Source organism: Antedon mediterranea, chromosome 10, assembly GCF_964355755.1.
Source record: "Antedon mediterranea chromosome 10, ecAntMedi1.1, whole genome shotgun sequence".
In the NCBI taxonomy this organism is placed as follows: Eukaryota; Metazoa; Echinodermata; class Crinoidea; order Comatulida; family Antedonidae; genus Antedon; species Antedon mediterranea.
The window spans coordinates 11,637,984-11,657,786 of NC_092679.1; the positions used below are offsets into that span (position 1 = coordinate 11,637,984).

Here is a 19,803-nt window from a genome sequence, read left to right on the forward strand (position 1 = left end):
TGGTTTCATCGATCCATAACAAAATAAGTGGAAAATGATATGATGACATATTATAATGGTTACTATGTCGACATAATATTTATATTTATGTCGACTTGACAAGATAAATTATCTTGACAAGTCGCCAAGTGGATGGCAATTATAACGTATGTACGTAATACCATGATTCCATAATTTTACATACTAACTAGGCTGGTTGCTACTATTCAAATTAGGCGAACACGTCATAACAAACTTGTTAATTTAATTCATGATATTGTTATTGTTTAATGTGACCACGTTTTAAACTATTACTTATTTATTATTATCACATTTATCAAAATGGTGAAAAAGGTTGTTTTGCCACATGAAATAAAAAACAATTACCACCTCTTGTTGTTTCTTATTCTACTGGTTTGTAGAATGACGTCTGAGCCGGCGCCGTACGAGCAGTATGAAGATATCAACGCACAGGATAGAGCGTCTCGCTTTAACAAGTCTTTTACACTGACAGAAGGCTACAGTACGACTGAGCGGATTGCTTACTACGATGAATGGTCAGAGACTTATGACGAGGTATCGTTTTTGGCATGTTATTTAAGATACACCTCAGGGCGATAGCTTACAAATTGTGAATGCTAACAAATAAATGATACAAAAAAACTAAACAATACTATACAGATTATAGTGTACCGATTATTTTGTACTGATATTAAAGGGATCAGGAAACAATCATACAACCATGTTCATAAAGCATTTGAATGCGCGGGTCAAATGTCCACGAGGAAGATGCGTGCGAAAAATACGCATTCTCAACATGTTGAAGCTTTGTCAGACTACGGACCACAATGTCTTAACTTATATGCGCAACATTACCGTGCGAAACATAAATAATTTAGATTTAAAACAAGATAAGTCACGTTATTTTATATGAATACCTTTACTGCACATGTTCTCCGCATAGTTCCTGAATGATACGTCGCATAGTTTGCGAATCCAGAATACGTAATCAATGCAAACCCCTTGTGGATAGATGAATGACGCGGAACGAAAAGAAATAGAACTGCGCATGTATATAACCTACAGGCGGTGTTTTTGTCTCTCATGAATATGAAAATGTAATTTCAATAACACAAAATAGCATTAATAAATTGACATGACACCTTTGTTTTTAAGGACATGAGGTCATACGGCTTTACTGGACCGGAAATAGCCGTTGAATATATGAAGAGGTATTTCACAGACACCAATGCCAAATACCTGGATTGTTTATCTGGTACTGGTCTTTTAGGTGTACACGTAAGTTTTTGTAGGGTGTCACGAAACCTAAGATCACGAAAGCTAAGACCCAAGACCTAAGATTACAAATTCTAAGATATATGACAGCTTAAAAACAATAATTGTTTATCTATATACACAATTTTAAACGTAGTAGGTTTAATTTATTAATGCTTTTTACCATAAATTTAATTAAATACTTACCACAACCAAAAATAAACAATATTTTCGCTCGTTGAGTAAATATATACCTTTGTTTTACAACAAACTGGACGGTTTGTTTGTTGATATATATTTACTCCATTGTGTTGGTTCCAGGGGGTGTTTCCCTTTCCCTTTCCAAATTAATTCAACTAACTTTATTGAATTCTGAATACCACACCTTAGAATAAGTAAGAAAGATATTCACATAAAAAGTAACAAATAAATACTTGGTATTTATAAATAAAAATTGGTGATTTTACAGATGTGTTTCTTGCACACTTTCGCATATTCAACTTTCAATATTTTCGTCTCTATGGAGCGCCAAAAAACAACAATAATAGAGGGCTAAAAATGCGTCTACATTTAATGCATTTATTTGTGAAATACACGTTTAATTTGTTCAATACATTTTGTCAATTTGTCAATAAAAATGTTATAATATGTTAATATTATGATTTTGTCGATTTTATTCTTAAAGTTAACGAAACCGTGTAAACTATCAACAGTAACATTTTATTTGTATTGACACTGACAAAATATATTGAATTGAACATGATTTTCACCAAAAAAATTAGTTAAATAGATGGATTCCACATAGTGTTTAGCCATCTAATTATGTTGCTCTTTTGGCGTTCCATAGAAACAAAATATTAAACATAGAGTACTGTATTCGAAATTCGCATGAGAAAAACGTCTGTAAAATCATCAATTTATTTAAAGAATGTATTGTTATTTTATTGATTCTTCTTCATCTAATTCTAAGGTGTGGTATTCAGGATACAGTTTAGAGTTAAAATACCAGGCAGGTGCGAAAGACAACAATTGGTAATCTTAGGTCTTGGGTCTTAGGTTTCGTGATCTTAGGTCTTACTGGGTCTTAGCTTTCGTGATCTTAGGTTCTTGACACCCTCGCCGGGCATGCTCGAGCTTGCACTCAAGAGATCCACCCATCTCGTAAGCGATCACCTCCCTCTATTAAGAAGACCACCATATCTAAGGTGGTCGCTTACGAGATGGCCGCTTGTTGAAAGTTGGTCGCTTACGAGAGGTGGATAGATTGATTGATAAGTAAAGAGAGTGATGGTCTTTTAAAAGAGATGGTCACTTACGAAAGGTGCTCGATTATGAGAAGCGGTCCTTTATTAGAGGAGGTGATCACTTACGAGAGGTGGTCGATTATGAGAAGCGGTCCTTTAACAGAGATGATGGACCGTGGTCGTTCAATAGAAGTAGTCGCTAAAGAGGGTGGTTGCTTACGATGTATGGTCTGTTTTTAGGGAGGTGGATAGACTAATAGCTAAGCAAAGAGATAAATTTGCACATGATTTAGACATAGGTTTGTAAAATATATAATATTTTCTACATCAGCTGACGATAGTAACTACATTAGCTGGAAGGCAATTTGCGTTACTACATTAGCTGTTGACCGTTCTACATTAGCTGGTGTTGATTTGATTATTTACTACATAAGCTGTTGGTGTTTCTACATTAGCTTGAGGTTTTACTAATTAGCGGTGGATTGTTTTACATTAGCGGTTGTTTCGACAATAGCTGGCGTTTTCTACATTAGCGGTTGTAACAGGGCCCCGTGTCATCACAACTAAACGTCATACTTGCAGGAGGAAGAGTAAAATTTCACTATTTCTCTGATACTAGGCATCAGGCCCCCTCCGCTACTGTACGCATATGATGCGTGTTATACGATGACCTGTAATAATTAGTCTCACTACCATTTTTTGTTAAAGCCAGAGAAATTTACAAAAAAGCATTGATTGATTGTTCTTGCTATTGATTTACTTTAAGATCAATATTAAAAAATTGTACAGTACTATACCTTTTGTACTTGCTGCAATAACAGAGCAAGCTAGGATCATACATATTTGATAGAAAAATCCGCAGTAAATAATCGAAGATTCCAAAGGATTCCGCCGTGGTTACTAACTTCCGCCGTGGCATTCTGTACTTTGCTGTCGTGTTTCATTACTTAATTTGCCGTGGTGTTTCATTTGATTTTCCGTACGTGGTGTAAGTTGCCGTGGTATTTTTGTTAAATAGCCGTGATGTTTTATTTTTAATTTGCCCTGAGGTTTTTTTCCGTGGGGTTTTTTGTAAATTGCCCTGTTTTTTTTTGTAAATTGCAGTGGCTTTACAACAAAATTGCCATGACACTTACAGGCCACCGTAGTGTTAGCCAGCTACCAATTATTATCTTGTCAGTATACTGACGTTTCCTTAGGCCTACTAGTTACTTAAGCCGTTTCAGGTCGGCCTTAACTAAAATATGTTTAGGTCCATTGATTGTGAGCAAATAAGGCCTATTAATAATTAACGGTAAGGGTAAGCAATCTAGAGGCTAGAGTAGATGGTTTCACTTTTCTCCCAATTCAAATTAAAAGAACAGCTTCACGTCACTAATTGTTATTTGTAAAATGCATCATAAAAATGAATATACACAATTATCCTCTCTTTTATTAATATATTAAAAAAGCCTTAAAATCAACTAGGACGTTGGCCCCTCCCCTCTATCTTTAAGTAGACTGGATCCGCCGCTTAAAATATTTGTTAGAGGAAATTTGTAGGCAATTGTCTATCTGCTTGCAGCACTCACTTTGCAATTTCAAGTATAATAATAGGAATTGCAGAAGCTTTTTGTTGTATATTAATTAATTTCAAATAACACTTTTTAAAAAGAAAACCTTCATTGCATTTTAAAGTTGTATGGGTACCAGATTAACATTTAGTTTTCGTTCGATGTCTTTTTCATTTTGACGACTAGATTAAAGAGTTGGGGTACACAGACTTCCACGCAATCGATGCATCCAGCGTGGCACTGGAGAAGGCAAAATCCCGACAAGCTTATACTAATTTTATTCAAGAATTGATTACTGCAGAAAAAAAACTCAGCATAGAGACAGGTATATAGCCTACAGTGCTAGAAAGGATAGGGATAAAGGCATTAGACATGCTAAATGACACATTTTTGTTTCGATTTTCGTTCGAAGCAGACAGGCTAAATGTAGGCTACATGTAAACAAACCATATTTTGCATGATAACCAAAATAGTATATCATGTTTATTATAAAGTAACAGTGGCCTACCAGCTTCAGTCGCAGATGATGGGCTAATCCAGAATTCATGAAGCATACGCTAATGTAATTACCTATTTCCCATTTCTTTTTTTTTTTAAATTCCCTACTTTATGTTCTTAAAGATACATATGATGGTTTGGTGAGTGTTGCTTGTTTTGCATCCGGGCATTTGGAACCAGACTGTGTTGACGATTGGTGCCGTATTGTTAAACCAGGTAGGCCTACTACGTAGACAATGATTTCACATTATTTACCTCCGCCAAGGAGGTATGTAGGCCTAGTCGATTGCGTGTGTCTGTTTGTCTGTCTGTTTGTTTGTTAGCAGGAATACTCAACAAGTTTTTGCAATATCTTTACCAAATGAAAATACAGATAGGCCTACTGTAGATATCTGGTCAAGGACCACTCCATTAAATTTTGGAGGCAATACGGACCAGGGTCCCAATTCTGGACCCCTTTTAATATTATTTTCAGACCTGAGTGTTAAAAGATACGAGACAATTTGCAAAAACCGGCGATCAGTCTTAAAGTACGGTAACAAGTAAACTGAAATTGATTTTATCGATAACTACTTAATGTCCAAAAAACGGCAAGAGTTATAATTTGTGATTTGTAATTTTAAAACATAATTGATTTAATGTATTTCATTTCAAATTCACTCGTTCGTTTTTGGCTTTGCTGTTCTATTGTTAGTCAATTTAAACTATTGTTAGTTGAAAGGCTGGTTACATAACCATTACACTAAATTCGCATACACATGGTTGTAGTGAAATTAGCCTAATCACACACAGCGTTAATTTTTTTTCCCGGTGAAATCTTTTCTAGGAGAATGTTACAGTAGGCGGAGGTATGCACTCTCGGAGTGCCGTTCTAGTTCATTTTGTAACGATATCTTCAGTTGAATCTGAGCGGTGTTATTGACTTGCAAGTTTTTTACTTTTGAGAGATCACCATTGACTATGCATGTCAATCTTTTATATTAATAACATAACACATTCCATTACGGTAACAATACAAACTAGCCCCCATCTATTCTTCGAATTCATTTTTAAAAAGCTACGTGTAAAGGATTGTTCCCCTATTAAGTTCGCGATTAACTGCTCACTACAGTTTATGTGAAATGTTCTTCCTCCGCGATCAAAGTCTGATGATCAACGTTTCCTTGTTGAAACGCCAGCGTGTACCTTCGGTTAACTGCATCTTGAATGGCAGTCTATCATTATCAACTTACAGCATTCTTTATATGTGTTGTATGGCAATTTTTATTCCTTTTCTAAATAATTGATTTAACATTTTTTTCACGCTTATTTAGGTGGCATTGTGTTGATTGTAATGAATCAACGATGGCTATTTCATGAGCCATCTTACAACGAAGGAAAGCTTGAAGCAGTCTTCCAGAAACGTGTCAATGAAGGCAAATGGGAGTTAGTTGTTAGAGAACAGAGAGATAAATATTTTGTTAAGGATGTAGCAGAAGTTTTTGTTTTCAATGTGAAATAAAGAAATATACACACACGCCTGTGCCTACAGTACATGAATTACATTTAATTCATATAAAACTAAATTTATATATCTCCCAAATGACTTTCATGGGTTATTTATCTCTCTGTCTGGTTTTTACTGTGTAAAGTATATTGAGATGCAAATAAATAAAGCAAATCGATTTAAATTACAATAATAAAGTAAACATTGATAGACTGGTAAACTAAAATGGATATTTTAAGCCAGTGAAGTTATTTAAAAATAAATGATACACATGATCAAACAATTAATTTAAAAAACATAGCTTGGCTGCTTTATTTTGCAAAACTTAAAGACGTTTGATTTTTTTTAAGGATGAATATCGCTCTTCTTTGTGAATTGAAATGAATACTTAATGCATTAACATGCAGCACTGGTTAAAAGTACAAGTAATGTTGATATTATTCTGTATATCTATATTTCGAACTTAAAAAGGTTGTTATCTTTTTAACATCGGGAAAGAAATCCTTGCTCTAATAAATAAAGGTATAGATGTAAATGGATATCAATTGCCTACAAATTATCCGATTAACTAAATAATTACTTATTTAATTTAAAAAATATTATTACTCAGAAGACAAAACATAATTCTTTGGTAACAACGCTTTAATTTGAAATGTTTTTAAAAGCATTAATATTTATCCAGATTATCAAGTTTGCATTTAAATAGAATAAAACAGCAGGCTCCTTGGCTTAGTAGTAATTAATAATAATAAAACAGCAGGCTCCTTGGCTTAGTAGTAATTAATAATAATAAAACAGCAGGCTCCTTGGCTTAGTAGTAATTAATAATAATAGTTTATTATGTCGGTAACTAAAAACTCCAAACAAACAGACAATAGGATTGCTATAATAAAGTCGAAATTCCACTTGAATGGAAGGATATTTGTAACAAAATAATACTTGATTCCCAATAGCTGCCAGAGTAAAATTTTCAACAAACTGGAAAACCTAATCAAACACATATTTTACTTTTAAGACTTGTTTCTATTAGGTCTTTATGTGCACTTTAAAAAAAACACATCCATCACTTCTCTAATTTCGGTTCTATAACTAATCCCGATTGAGATTTAAAAAAAAAAATAGCCTCTTCATTAGATATCCTGGATATACTATTGATTTTGCTCCTTTTCCATGATGAAAAAAAAACCCACTACACTTCTGCACATGGTCACATTATGTACTGTAATAATAGTGTTATGAGGTTTCTGACTTGTAATGAAGACTCTACTCGCTTGACTGTAGTAACACATATATTGTTTATTCAATAATACGTTATATACTCAATACAATACAATATAACGAGAAACAGGAATAGAGGATACAGTGATGCTGTCGGTGAGGTGTGAGGTGTGTATGTCTGCTTCTGGAGAAGTGGCTGTGAGGTGTAGATGTTCTTCTGAAGAAGTGGCTGTGAGGTGTGTCTGGGCTCTTCTGAAACTTGTGGGTATATTGGCTCAGTTCATTAGCATAATGTCAATTACATCATCTCAGAGGTTACTGATTGGTCCTAAGTTGATCCAGGGGTGTTTAAGTAGAAGTGATTAACGGTATAATAAGGTATTTCAATGATGGATAACACTGTCAAATCTGTACTTAAATAGTGTCAATCTCTCCTGGTTTAACGATGGAGGAGGTCGTAAGGTTAAGCTTCTTTAGGGGTTCAATTATAAACTAAATGGACTTTTAAAACATCTGGACACACTCTCCACTGGACTTTCTGGGCCAAGTTCGTGAACTCAATTGAATCTCATACAAAGGTTGATTTCTTAATTATAAAAGTATATCATTATATTACAGTACTGCTGCCCCGATGCCCACGTACGATTATTCGAACATAATAAACTGATATTATTTTACCCAAGTGACAGAATTAGACTTTCAAACGATGGACAGCAGTGGTTAAATTATTATTTGGTTTGATCATTACTGTAGACCTAGAGCCATTGTAAAATACGTGCACAAAAGACCTTCTTAAAATAATAATGTCTAGCGCACTTTCCATCACCACTGTAATCAGTATGCTATCGCTTATTGAACCACTAGACCACATAACTATTCAAATATATTATGCATCTGAGCGTACGTTCATAACAAGAATCATATTAAGTACTTTCAACAATGATTCGGATAGCAAAAATAAGCGGTAAGTATCTCTATTTAAAGCTCATAGTCCATTCATTTTAACTTTTTACTTGGAACTAATTGCAACAGAATTTTTTTCACCGGAATGCATTTCCGCAGAACACCATACTAAAAGTCCCAAAAAAATCCTAATAGGGGAAAGGTGTCTAATTTGTATAAATCCAAAGTGGCCGCCAAAATTCAATAATTTGACATATATTTTGACATAAAAACGGCCTATTTGAATGTTTAATGTTCCGAATGAGGTCCATGGGCTTTCATTTGAAAAAAGGTTACAATTTGATTTATTACTGGATAATTTGCATACAAATTAGCATATTTTTTAATGATCGCTAAATTCTTATGTTAATCCTATTATCTGCTGGTTTTCATGAATATATATTACTTTTTGTTCATACCTTTTCAAGTAGAAAAGTATTTTGTGCCTTCTTGGTAGGTGTGGTACAAGCATACAGTACTTAGAATAGAAATTAACAATTTGTAATAAACTGTAACTGAAATGGAAGGTGGGTCAAATATAACTGTACATTATGTCCTAATTATGTGAGTTATATGGCATCTGATTTGTTCCTTGTTCTACTGTAAAAAAATTATCTTGCTCATTTAGCGCCAATCAATTAGTCATGTACTGCAAGTCTTGTGGCTCGGAATTCCTGCAGCTTCTCTGCATTCCGTGGACACATTGCAGAAGAGACCATGGTGTCAATATGTACACCTATTCGTTTGCACACTGAGTCTTGCAGTCTGTCACGAACTCCCTTTACGTTTCCGAGCGGTTGAAAATACTTTAGGAACTCCCTTGTGACATAAAAGTATACACACAAAATCCACAAAGTTGTAAAATAACTCAAAACAAAGCTTTAATTTCAGTCAACTTCAACCTTCGACAATCCAGTAAGCACTTTAAACAACAGCTTCACAATAACTTTTACAATCGAATATCCAACAACCTTACAATAGTTTTACACATCCCTTTATATACAAGATGTTCCTATCCTTCTAGATCGTTCTTTATACTTCTTATTCTAGGGATTATATCCCTTTATATACAAGATGTTCCTATCCTTCTAGATCGTTCTTTATACTTCTTATTCTATGGGATTACAGTTTCTATTAATAGCACTTCTGGAATGTTCCTGATTGTTCTTATATTAATTATACATGGTTTCTTAAATCTAAACATACTCTTATTCTAGAATATTTATGTAGATACTGTACTATGTTACTGAACATTTAGGAATGAATGGTAATTTATTACTCAGTCACAGTAGATAACATTCAGTAGTTAAGATAGTGCTGGAGATTTATCAGTATGATTGGGTAGAAGGGTAACTTAGCACTTTTTTTGTGCACTTTGTGACAAAAGCACCAAATTTGGCACAAACCTTCTTTAGGGTATATCTAACAATCCTAGAAGGGGTGCCCAAAAATCGAAACAATTTAACGACGTCATTTGGACCACGCCCTTTTTTTAGTATTACGTAATTAGGTGAAAACTTAAATCTTCGTATATACATACCAAGTTTGGTATCAAATTAAAACTCATGACATGTACATTGCAATACACACATAAAAAATATATGATTTCTTTTCAGACGGAATATATAGGTCAAATAATGTAATTTTCTGTCATATTGAAGGGTATTTCAATCAAAACGTGCCAATATTGTGCTGTGTTATGAACATTGTAGTTATAAGAACAACAACATTCATTTTTGTAATAGTACGAATATATATTTATCCTGTACCAGTTACTTTCCTTTAAAATAATATTAGGAACCACTGAAAAAAAGTATATAAAACATATACTGTATCAAACTTGGGCTCAATAACCACTGGACTATTAGTAAACCGACAAAAGACCATTTGACTGACAATTATGGCGTTAGCATCCATAACAATACATGGAGGTGATTATCAACTTTACTTTTATGAAATTATTTATCTGGAAACAAACACTTATAATGGTACAGAGTTGCTAGATGACGAACAAGTTCCACGGCATGGGTAACAAGACCACTGCACTGCTGAACGGCACTTGCAGTTCCCTGAGCAAAAAGGCAACTTTTTGCAGCCACACTTTAGCAATTCCCTGCATGCCTTGGATGCTTCAGGTAGTATTGTCCAGACTGGTGTCCATGTACTGCCGGTTTTAGTCCAACCAAAGTCTTCTGGTGATGGAGCATTCTGCTGTGGCTGTACACTGGTGGTCCAAATGCTTGCTTGGTATATGGATCTGTTGGAATGCTGTAAAAGTGCATCCTGCAATAAACAATTTAAAGATTGGTGTTACCTTTTAATGAAAGAAAAACATGAACCTGATAATAAATTATTAAACGACAATTGACAATTATATGGAAGCTCCCCTTACCTGTGTAGGAGGAATGTTGTCCATTGTCCGTGCCTTTCTTGAAAAAAGATCTTGTCTTAGCTTAGTAACACTTCTTAAAGTACTTGTCTTGTCGTATAGATGACATGTAAACTCCTCTAGCAACTGGAATTGAGATGAGTTGACTCCTAGAGATTTGAAAGGGTGATGTGCCATGAAAAGAAAGGCTTCTGTAACTGCTGGAAATGAGTTCCACGTCTCCCATGCGGAGTGTTTTGCTTTTCCGAAGAACTGGGATATAGTATCGGACCCAGTAAATGCATGAAAAACTGGCAGCCCTCTTGACTTATCCTTTCCTAGGTTATGGCAGATGGTATTTATATTAAAATATTGGAAGTGCTTACCCATGCCAAATGCGACCCAGATACACGTACCAGGATAACAGGCTATTAGATTGCAGAAAATACCAACCAGGATAACAATGACATCAGTATCAACTGTACGCACCAAAATAACCCTGCTACCTTTCTTTAAGGCATCATCAATGTGAATGCACATCTTGGAGTCGGCCTCTTCATGGTCGCAGATTGACATAGGTTGAGTAGATGTCAACATACAAAAGACTCGCCTACAGGACATATATCAAGAATTACTTACTATTTAATATGCCTTTTTAATTAATTATTGGTATGAAACTGTATAAGTAAATTAATCGTTTGGTTACAAACAAAATAAATTAGTATGTATCATAATAAAACTTACCTGATGCAGTCAGAGTAATCATGGGTAGACACCTTTGTAGTTAAAAAGTTAAATAACTCCTCTTTATTTACTGAATCTTTCAGAAAGTCTGAAAAATTCCCTGGAATCTTTGTTTGTCCCCCAACTTTCCTCCTGACCCCTTTTCCTCTTTTTTCTCCTGTAGACTGCTTAAGACTATCTGTTCTGTAAGTGTCCCACACTATATCAATTCTGTTACTATTCTGCAGCTGCTGTCTGGTCCACGGTAGAAAGACCTGTCATACAAATGATACAAGAATAACGATCCGCATATAGAAGTGACCAATTATATGGTGGTTAAACAATAGATACAATCCTGAATGCAAAGAAATGTACTCACCTTATCATCACCGTAGTCATCAAATGTAAATGCATGGTTGCTGGAAAGAGCATGGACAATAGCAGCTCCGTCAAACACCTTTACATCAAAATATGTAGGAGGTTCAGGCTGGCCTTCAGTCTCCAAATGCTGTAGCAACTCAGACTTCTTAGTTGGTAGTCGAAGCTTTCCATTTACTGCCAAAGAGGGTGGCCATGGCTGGTTTTCGTGCATGAAGAAGTCTTCCAAATCTCCATCACGAGATTGACTTGCAATATACTCTTAACTTGTTGCTTTGTTTTGGACACTGATTTTGACCATGGTGTTTGATGGCTTGTTGAATAATTGCAACACTTCTGTCGAGAATAACTTCCTTGAAATATTTTTGGTACTGGGTAGTACTTACATCCTGAATTGTACGAACTGTCACTACTGCACTTTCATTGGCACAATCTCGAGCATCCAAGACCAGAAGTTCTGAACAATTATCGAGGAATTGGTTGCCTGCATTGCTCAGGGAACTGCAAGTAGGCCTACCCTTCAGCAGGTCTTTCTTGCACTGGTCTTTGTTATCCATGCCGTGGAACCTGTTCGTCATCTAGCAACTCTGTACCATTATAAGTGTTTGTTTCCAGATAAATAATTTCATAAAAGTAAAGTTGATAATCACCTCCATGTATTGCTATGGATGCTAACGCCATAATTGTCAGTCAAATGGTCTTTTGTCTGTTTACTTAGTCCAATGATTATTGAGCCAAGTTTGATACAGTATATGTTTTATATACTTTTTTTCAGTGGTTCCTAATATTATGTTAAAGGAAAGTAACTGATACAGGATAAATAAATATTAGTAGTTGTATTACAAAAATGAATGTTGTTGTTCTTATAACTACAATGTTCATAACATAGCCCAATATTGGCGCGTTTTGATTGAAATCCCTTTCAATATGACAGAAAATGACATTATTTGACCTATATATTCCGTCTGAAGAGAAATCATATGTTTTTTATGTGTGTATTGCAATGTACATGTCATGAGTTTTAATTTGATACCAAACTTGGTATGTATATACGAAGATTTAAGTTTTCACCTAATTACGTAATACTAAAAAAAGGGCGTGGTCCAAATGACGTCGTTAAATTGTTCCGATTTTTGGGCACCCCTTCTAGGATTGTTAGATATACCCTAAAGAAGGTTTGTGCCAAATTTGGTGCTTTTGTCACAAAATGCACAATCTTCATAAAAAATGGAAGTTAGCAACCCTGCTAATAGGCCCGTTTCTCCTGGCTGCATATACTTCTTTCCATTGCATATTATCTGAAAAAAAGACACGAAGGCTGTGATAACCACCTGTAGAAGTTTGTAGCAATGTTTGAGGGTCCACATGGTACAGACGTAAGCCTATGTTCCCTTGTAGAATTCTTTAGCCGGGTGTGTAGAAAGCGATGACCTCGAATTGGACGACACGACCCCAACGACTCTTGGCGTTCCATATCTGTTCGTTTGTTCGTGTCGACACATTCAGTATCAAATGGCGATATTTCTGTATTTTTTCAATCAATTGCTTGCTTGCCAGTATTATATAAGGTATGGTTTAAAGATCTTTGGCTATGTTCGGCTTCGGGATGTTATACCACACTTAGGCCTAGGCTAGGCTAGGCTATAGGGGTCGTCGGTTTCGTGTTATGGGTTGTCCAATTCTAGGTCGTCCAATTCGAGGTCGCCCGGGTCGTTGGGGTCGTCCAATTCGAGGTCATCGCTTTCTACTACACAGCCTACTGTAGGGCGTCTAATCGTTCTAAATCCCAATCACATTGAACCCTTTGGTAAACATCCGGATCGGTTTATGGTAAATTGAGCATTGTTTTCAGGTATACATGAATATTTTGCATAACCAGACTAGAGAACTGTATGATCAGAAGCGAACTGTTTGGTGATGTAATCCCCAGTTTCTTGTTCGTTGAGGAAGTGTAATGCTTACTTTTTCACGTCTCGTGAATGATAGCATAACAACAAATGATACGTAGGCCTACTAAATAACTCGTGTTACTATTACTATGCGGTAGCCATATTTATTCAGTAAAAGACATAGCGCCCTCAATCAGGGGCACGATATTGTGACATTTACTACTGTATATCCATGTTCTAACCAAAGTAGAGCTGTCTTGAATGTCATTTTTTACTTTAGATCATTAAGACATTGACTGATCGTATTTATGTTTTCTGTCAAGTCGGTGGTTTGATTATAAACTATTGAAATGATCTCAACATTTCAAAAGTAAAACTTTGTCTAATCCCTCACTAGATGCTCGCAATTTAAGATATGTTATGATAAAATACAATAAAATATAAAAAATACAATTATTTATTTACAATCTCATTCAACAGCGGGAAACCCGCCACTTACAGAATGGAATAATATTTACTTTCTGCTATATACATATATAGTTTGTTGTTTTGTAGAGCACTCTTCTACGGTGGCTGATTTCCGCCAAAGAAAATTTTTTTTTATAATAATACGGCGTTATAACGCCCTAATTTAGGGCGTTATAACGCCTTAATTTAGGGCGTTATAACGCCGTATTAGGGCGTTATAACGCCGTATTAGGGCGTTATAACGCCGTATTAGGGCCTTATAACGCCGTATTAGAGCGTTATAACGCCCTAATTAGGGCGTTATAACGCCCTAATTAGGGCGTTATAACGCCCTAATTAGGGCGTTATAACGCCGTATTAGGGCGTTATAACGCCGTATTAGGGCGTTATAACGCCGTATTAGGGCGTTATAACGCCCTAATTAGGGCGTTATAACGCCGTAAATACCGCGTTATAACGCCCTAATTATACAATCCGTTCACACGTACATGCGCATGCGTAGTACGCCTCCACAGCGTCACGTGTAAGAAGAAACACAGAAATCAAAAGTAAGTATAGGCCAAGTAGTTATTATTATTGTATTATAAGAAACATGTTTATACCTTGGACAATATAATTATTTGATTGAAAATTAGCCTTGTAAAATGTTACACTATAAGTGAAGTAGTGCAAGTGGCGACAGATAATGAGTCAATCAATGGGCCAGACTAGCCTACTGTAGGCCTCCTAATAATAAATATTTACACTAGGCTAGGGCCGGCCCTAGGCTTGCACTTAGCCTCCTACTGTACTGGGCCTAGGCCTATTTCTTTATGGTGGCCGCACAGAGGAGGAAGTGCGTGATTTCGTTAGACCTGCCGGCGGGCATAATAGCTATTATATACATTTACTTAAAGATGTATTGTCCCCCAAAATCATGAAAATTTTTAAAATCGGACTTTGAATAGGCCATTTTGCAGTTTTAATGAAGTTGTTCACTTCCATAAGAAAAAAAACGGGGAAAAAAAATTATTTGACCTATAAAAAGACAAAATAAACAGTTAAATTACCCCAAAACTCATTGTCTTCCAGACAATTTGACAATTTTTTTGCTTTAAATTACATTTTTCTCAGGTAAATAAATTTTTGTCAGACCCAATTTTTTGTGAGAGTGAATAACTATTATGTGACATTAAAATAACATATTCAACACAAATTTTCTTAAAAAAACATCACTGATTTGTTTCTTTAGATAAAGGCTAATACAATAAAGAAAATTTTGTTTACTACTTTTTATATATAAATTTAGTATTATTATAAGTGGTGTTTAATTATTTTGGGTGGGAAATATGTTTTTATTTAAAAAGGAGAAATGTTTCACTTTGTTTTGGTTTTTCAGATGTCGGATTCGTCAGATTCAAATGATTCGGAGTCAAAAAATGCAACACTCTTAACAAGATTAAGAAAAAAATTCTTACGAGATGAAAGTGAAACAGAAACAAAGAAGAAAAAGTCCAAATCATTTTCACGCCCCGGAAATTCAAATGCAACGAAAACTCTAAGAAAGATCCAGATTGGACTTAAGGTGGATGGAAAACACATTAGAAAGGAATCCACTGGCGGAGGGCGAAGAGAAGCTAGAATGGAGAAGAGATCTTTGAAGAAAGATATAGTGGCAAAGGCTAAAGGATTCTTTTTTGCAACTGGAAATAAATTTGGACCAGTGGAACAATATACATTTGACCTTCAAAATTTTGAGGAAAAAGCAATGAGCGAAAGCGAAACAATAGGAGAGCTTTATGAATCAACAGGCCTCCCTCTATTAAGGTTCTACTTAATTGCTACTTCAAGAGGTTTGATTGGAATAGATAAACCATCAACCAGCCGTGCATGGATGGAAAGTGAAATGGGAGAAGATTTACTTCCGATAGATATGTCTGATATTACTTCAACTGATAGTGATGCTAATACTTTTGTGGATCTAGGCACACCAACTGTGCAAGCAAAAGTAGTAGCCAATAATCTTATCAAATGATTTATTGAATTACGATACGAATGAGGTCTGTCTATAATGAATGACTTGTTAAATTATGAGGTTGAGGTTGAGAGTGAAAATCCTGTCATTCCCAAGTATACTAAAGTAAGGCTGCACCGGGGTCATGTTTTGAAAGAACTTACAGATTTCTTTATCAATACTGACCTTGATTGTCCTATTGAGGTTGAAATGGTTATGCCTAATGGCCAACTTGAACTTGGTGAAGACTTTGGTGGTGTATTAAGAGATGTTCTTAGCGAATTTTGGGAGGATTTCTACAATTTGTATACTGTGGGAGAACATCTGAAGGTACCCTGTATACGGGATAATATGAGCAAAGAAAAGTGGCAAGCCACAGCAAAAGTTCTGGTTATCAGATATAAACAGGAAAGTTTCTTCCCGTTCAAATTAGCAGTACCATTTTTACAATATGTGATGGCTGGAGATGACACCATTATCAATCAAAACCATCCATCAATGATACCCACTTTTTTAGAATTAGTTGCAGACAGTGAAAAAATTGTTTTAGAAACGGCACTGAACAACTTCTCAGATGTGGATGAAGAGGACCTATTTGATATCCTCGACAATTACAAGGTAAAAAGAAATGCTACGAGTGAAAATATTAGAGCAATTCTACAGGATGCTGCCCACCGTACCTTGATACAGGGAACATCATACATATGTAGATGCTGGCACAGCGTGTTTGTAGAACACTTAAAACCCGCCCTATATACGATGAACATTGAAGATATCTGTCAAACAGCTATACCAACAACCAAGCGCGTCATAGCTGCGTTAAATCTGCCACAAGATGCATCAGAAGAACAAAGAAATACTAATAAACTTCTTCTCAAATTTATAAAGAGTCTGTCTGTGGACAAGTTAATGACGTTTATGAGATACACTACAGGTAAGTTCATTTGAAAATAAGGTTTTTAACCGATGTTAAGGCTAGCCTCTATCCCTAGACATAAATACTTTTTTCTAAATTAGTGAAAAAAAAGATTTTTGTATATTTTAAAGGGTATTACTAACTGTGCAACAACAAAAAATTTTAACCAATTACTATTGATTAGATGACAACAACTAATAGTAATACTAATTAATATTATTATTATTATTAATTAGTTGGAAGGAGGTTTCTCGAAGGTTTTTTTTAGATTATCTCCTTTTATAGCTCTATATGATCTGATTAATAATTGGTTTGAATGATATTTATTTTTTAGGGATTTGCACTTTGAAACCAGTATTTTTGCCAGAAAAATTTATGTTTTTCAACCAAAAATTTTAATAATTTTGTTTTATATTGTCTTCTTTTTAGATCTAATCATGTTATTGTTATAATCAATATAATATAAGTGGTTTGCAGGAGGTTTGAGTTTTTTTTAGATTTGCGCTGTGAAATCTTTAATGTAAAAATTATTTTTTTTACTCAAAAACTGGCAAACTTTACATCATTTCAATTTTTTTTCCGCATAAATTATCACCTTTTATAGTTCTAGTTGTGATCTAATCAATGATCACTTTAAATGAGGTTTGACCTCAAATAGGAAAAAAAAAATGTTTCACTATGATTGATAAAGATGAACCCTATCCCATATGTTTTCAGTTTTTTCACTCAGTACTACTAGTAGTAGAGGCTAGCCTTAAATTATTAATAATATTTTATTAAATATCATTATATGTATTTATCTTTTTATTTCTTTATTTAAAGGAGCTAATCAAATGTTGGGAAAGAAAATAACAGTGCGTTATGTTCAACAGTCTGACTTTGAGAGACGTCCAGTTGCGCATACATGTGGGTGCATCCTTGAATTGGCTTCCAGCTTCAAGGACTACATTGAATTTCGATCAGAGTTCAGTGCTGTGTTAGAAAATAACATTTGGGTAATGGACATTGTGTAGAAAACTAAACAAGTAGCTAAAAAAATGATAATATGTGATTTTAGCATGATATAGACAATCACGATTATGCTTATTTTTTTTATTTGATATTATGTTCACAATATTGAGCAGCAAATGTCAATATTGTGATCACTGCAGTCGAGGTGTAAAGCTCGGAGATGTATCCAAGTGTTGTGATATACTGTAATACAGTATATGATAAATGAAACCTCTTCTTAAACATTTTAAATCTAAAATGATATATAAGGGAAGTTTTGTTTGTTGTTTTTTTTTTTTAATATGTTTCCATTTGTGATATTTTGAAAGTGTTGTTTGTAAATGATATTGACCACTTCTTTAAAAAGTAAATGATTTAAAATATTTGTTGTTTTATAATAATTATGGAATCATGTTTATTTACATGTATTCATATATATATATATATATTCGAATCAAGTCAGTGTGCACTATGGAGTGAAAAAAATATTTTTCAAAAGAAAAGTTCAAATCGTTACCAAACAATAATACCATCATGATTATGTTATATTTTTATTTGATATTATGTTCACAATATTCAGCAGCAAATGTCAATATTGTGATCACTGTAGTCGAGGTGTAAACCTCTGAGATGTATCCAAGAGTTTTGATATACTATGATATGATAAATGAAACATCATTTTATTTTAAGTTATGTAAAAGGTAATTTTTGTTTATTGAAAAAAACATTTGTGTTATTTTGAGAGTGGTAAATGATTACTTTAAAAGGTAATCATGTGTTCCAAGAATATAGTTCCATAGTTTTTGTATTGTACGAAACATCTTAGTGAAATAATGAAAAATTAAGTACAGTATTAGGCCTAACGATGTTATTGATAAGATTTCTTAAATCCGTTGCCATACATATTGTTTGTTTGTAAAAATAGATAAGTTGATTATAATATGTAAAAAACAGTTAACTGGAAGAATAATACTGTTTTATTCATAATTTACTTTGCACAAAATGCACTTTACTAAGCATATTCTAACGCATAACATGGTTAGTGGTTTCTATAAATATTTCTTAAAAATGTATGCATTATGTAAAAACTTGCCGCATCCCCATATACATTCCAGGTAAAAGAAAATCTCATTCATAATGTAATACTGTAGTAAAAGTCTTAATTCACAACCTTATCTTGGCAGTTTTATGTGTTGGCGTTGAATTGTAACTAGTCTATTGAAGACATTTATATATAATATAAGCATTTGAATAAAGAGTTTTATTATTCATGCAAAAACATGTTTCATTAGCTTATTCCAGGTATTAAGGTAACTTGAAAGTTCAGGGGAGCCATGGAGTATGAAAATAACTGAAATTTAAGGCTACTGAAATTTTAAAAACATCACAGAGGGGTTGTGTGTTGGAAATGACCATTGGATATCAACATGACCGGAATTTGAACTTTGAAGGTTTTAAACTACTGGTGTGGGTATTTCTTCTATTACATAATGACAAATGCATATTAGCCAGCTGGGTATTCAGCATTCATACATGCATGTTTACGGCAACAAATATATCTGGCTCTTTTGTTTACATACATTATGTAACTGACAACTGGGACAGTGGCTTCCAAACGACACAATTCATTTTAACCATAATACTGATTTGCAAATTCCATTACAAGGAGTGGATGCGTTACGAATGATTTCCAGTATGACTCGCCTTCCCATAACCAGCAAATGATGATGTCTTACAACCTGCAAAGACACGAAAGGTGATTTGATTTTTCAGCCACTTTGTTGTTCACTATACCAGATATCGTTCTTTAGTATGTTTTTGCTATACGAGTTAAAAAGTGCACATCATTACACATCAACTGTCATGTTTTAGCACATAAGCTT

The 19,803-nt window shown here is 34.4% G+C and overlaps 1 protein-coding gene across 1 annotated transcript; it reads left to right on the forward strand.

Annotated features, from left to right (window-relative positions):
* Positions 1-274: 274 nt before the first annotated feature.
* Positions 275-6,305, forward strand: LOC140061118 (methyltransferase-like protein 27). The gene is made up of 5 exons (XM_072107569.1): positions 275-555; positions 1,156-1,278; positions 4,238-4,376; positions 4,673-4,765; positions 5,863-6,305. Exons 1-5 carry the CDS (start codon positions 322-324, stop codon positions 6,048-6,050), a joined length of 777 nt encoding a protein of 258 aa, XP_071963670.1. The 5' UTR covers positions 275-321; the 3' UTR covers positions 6,051-6,305.
* The last annotated feature ends 13,498 nt before the right edge of the window (positions 6,306-19,803 follow it).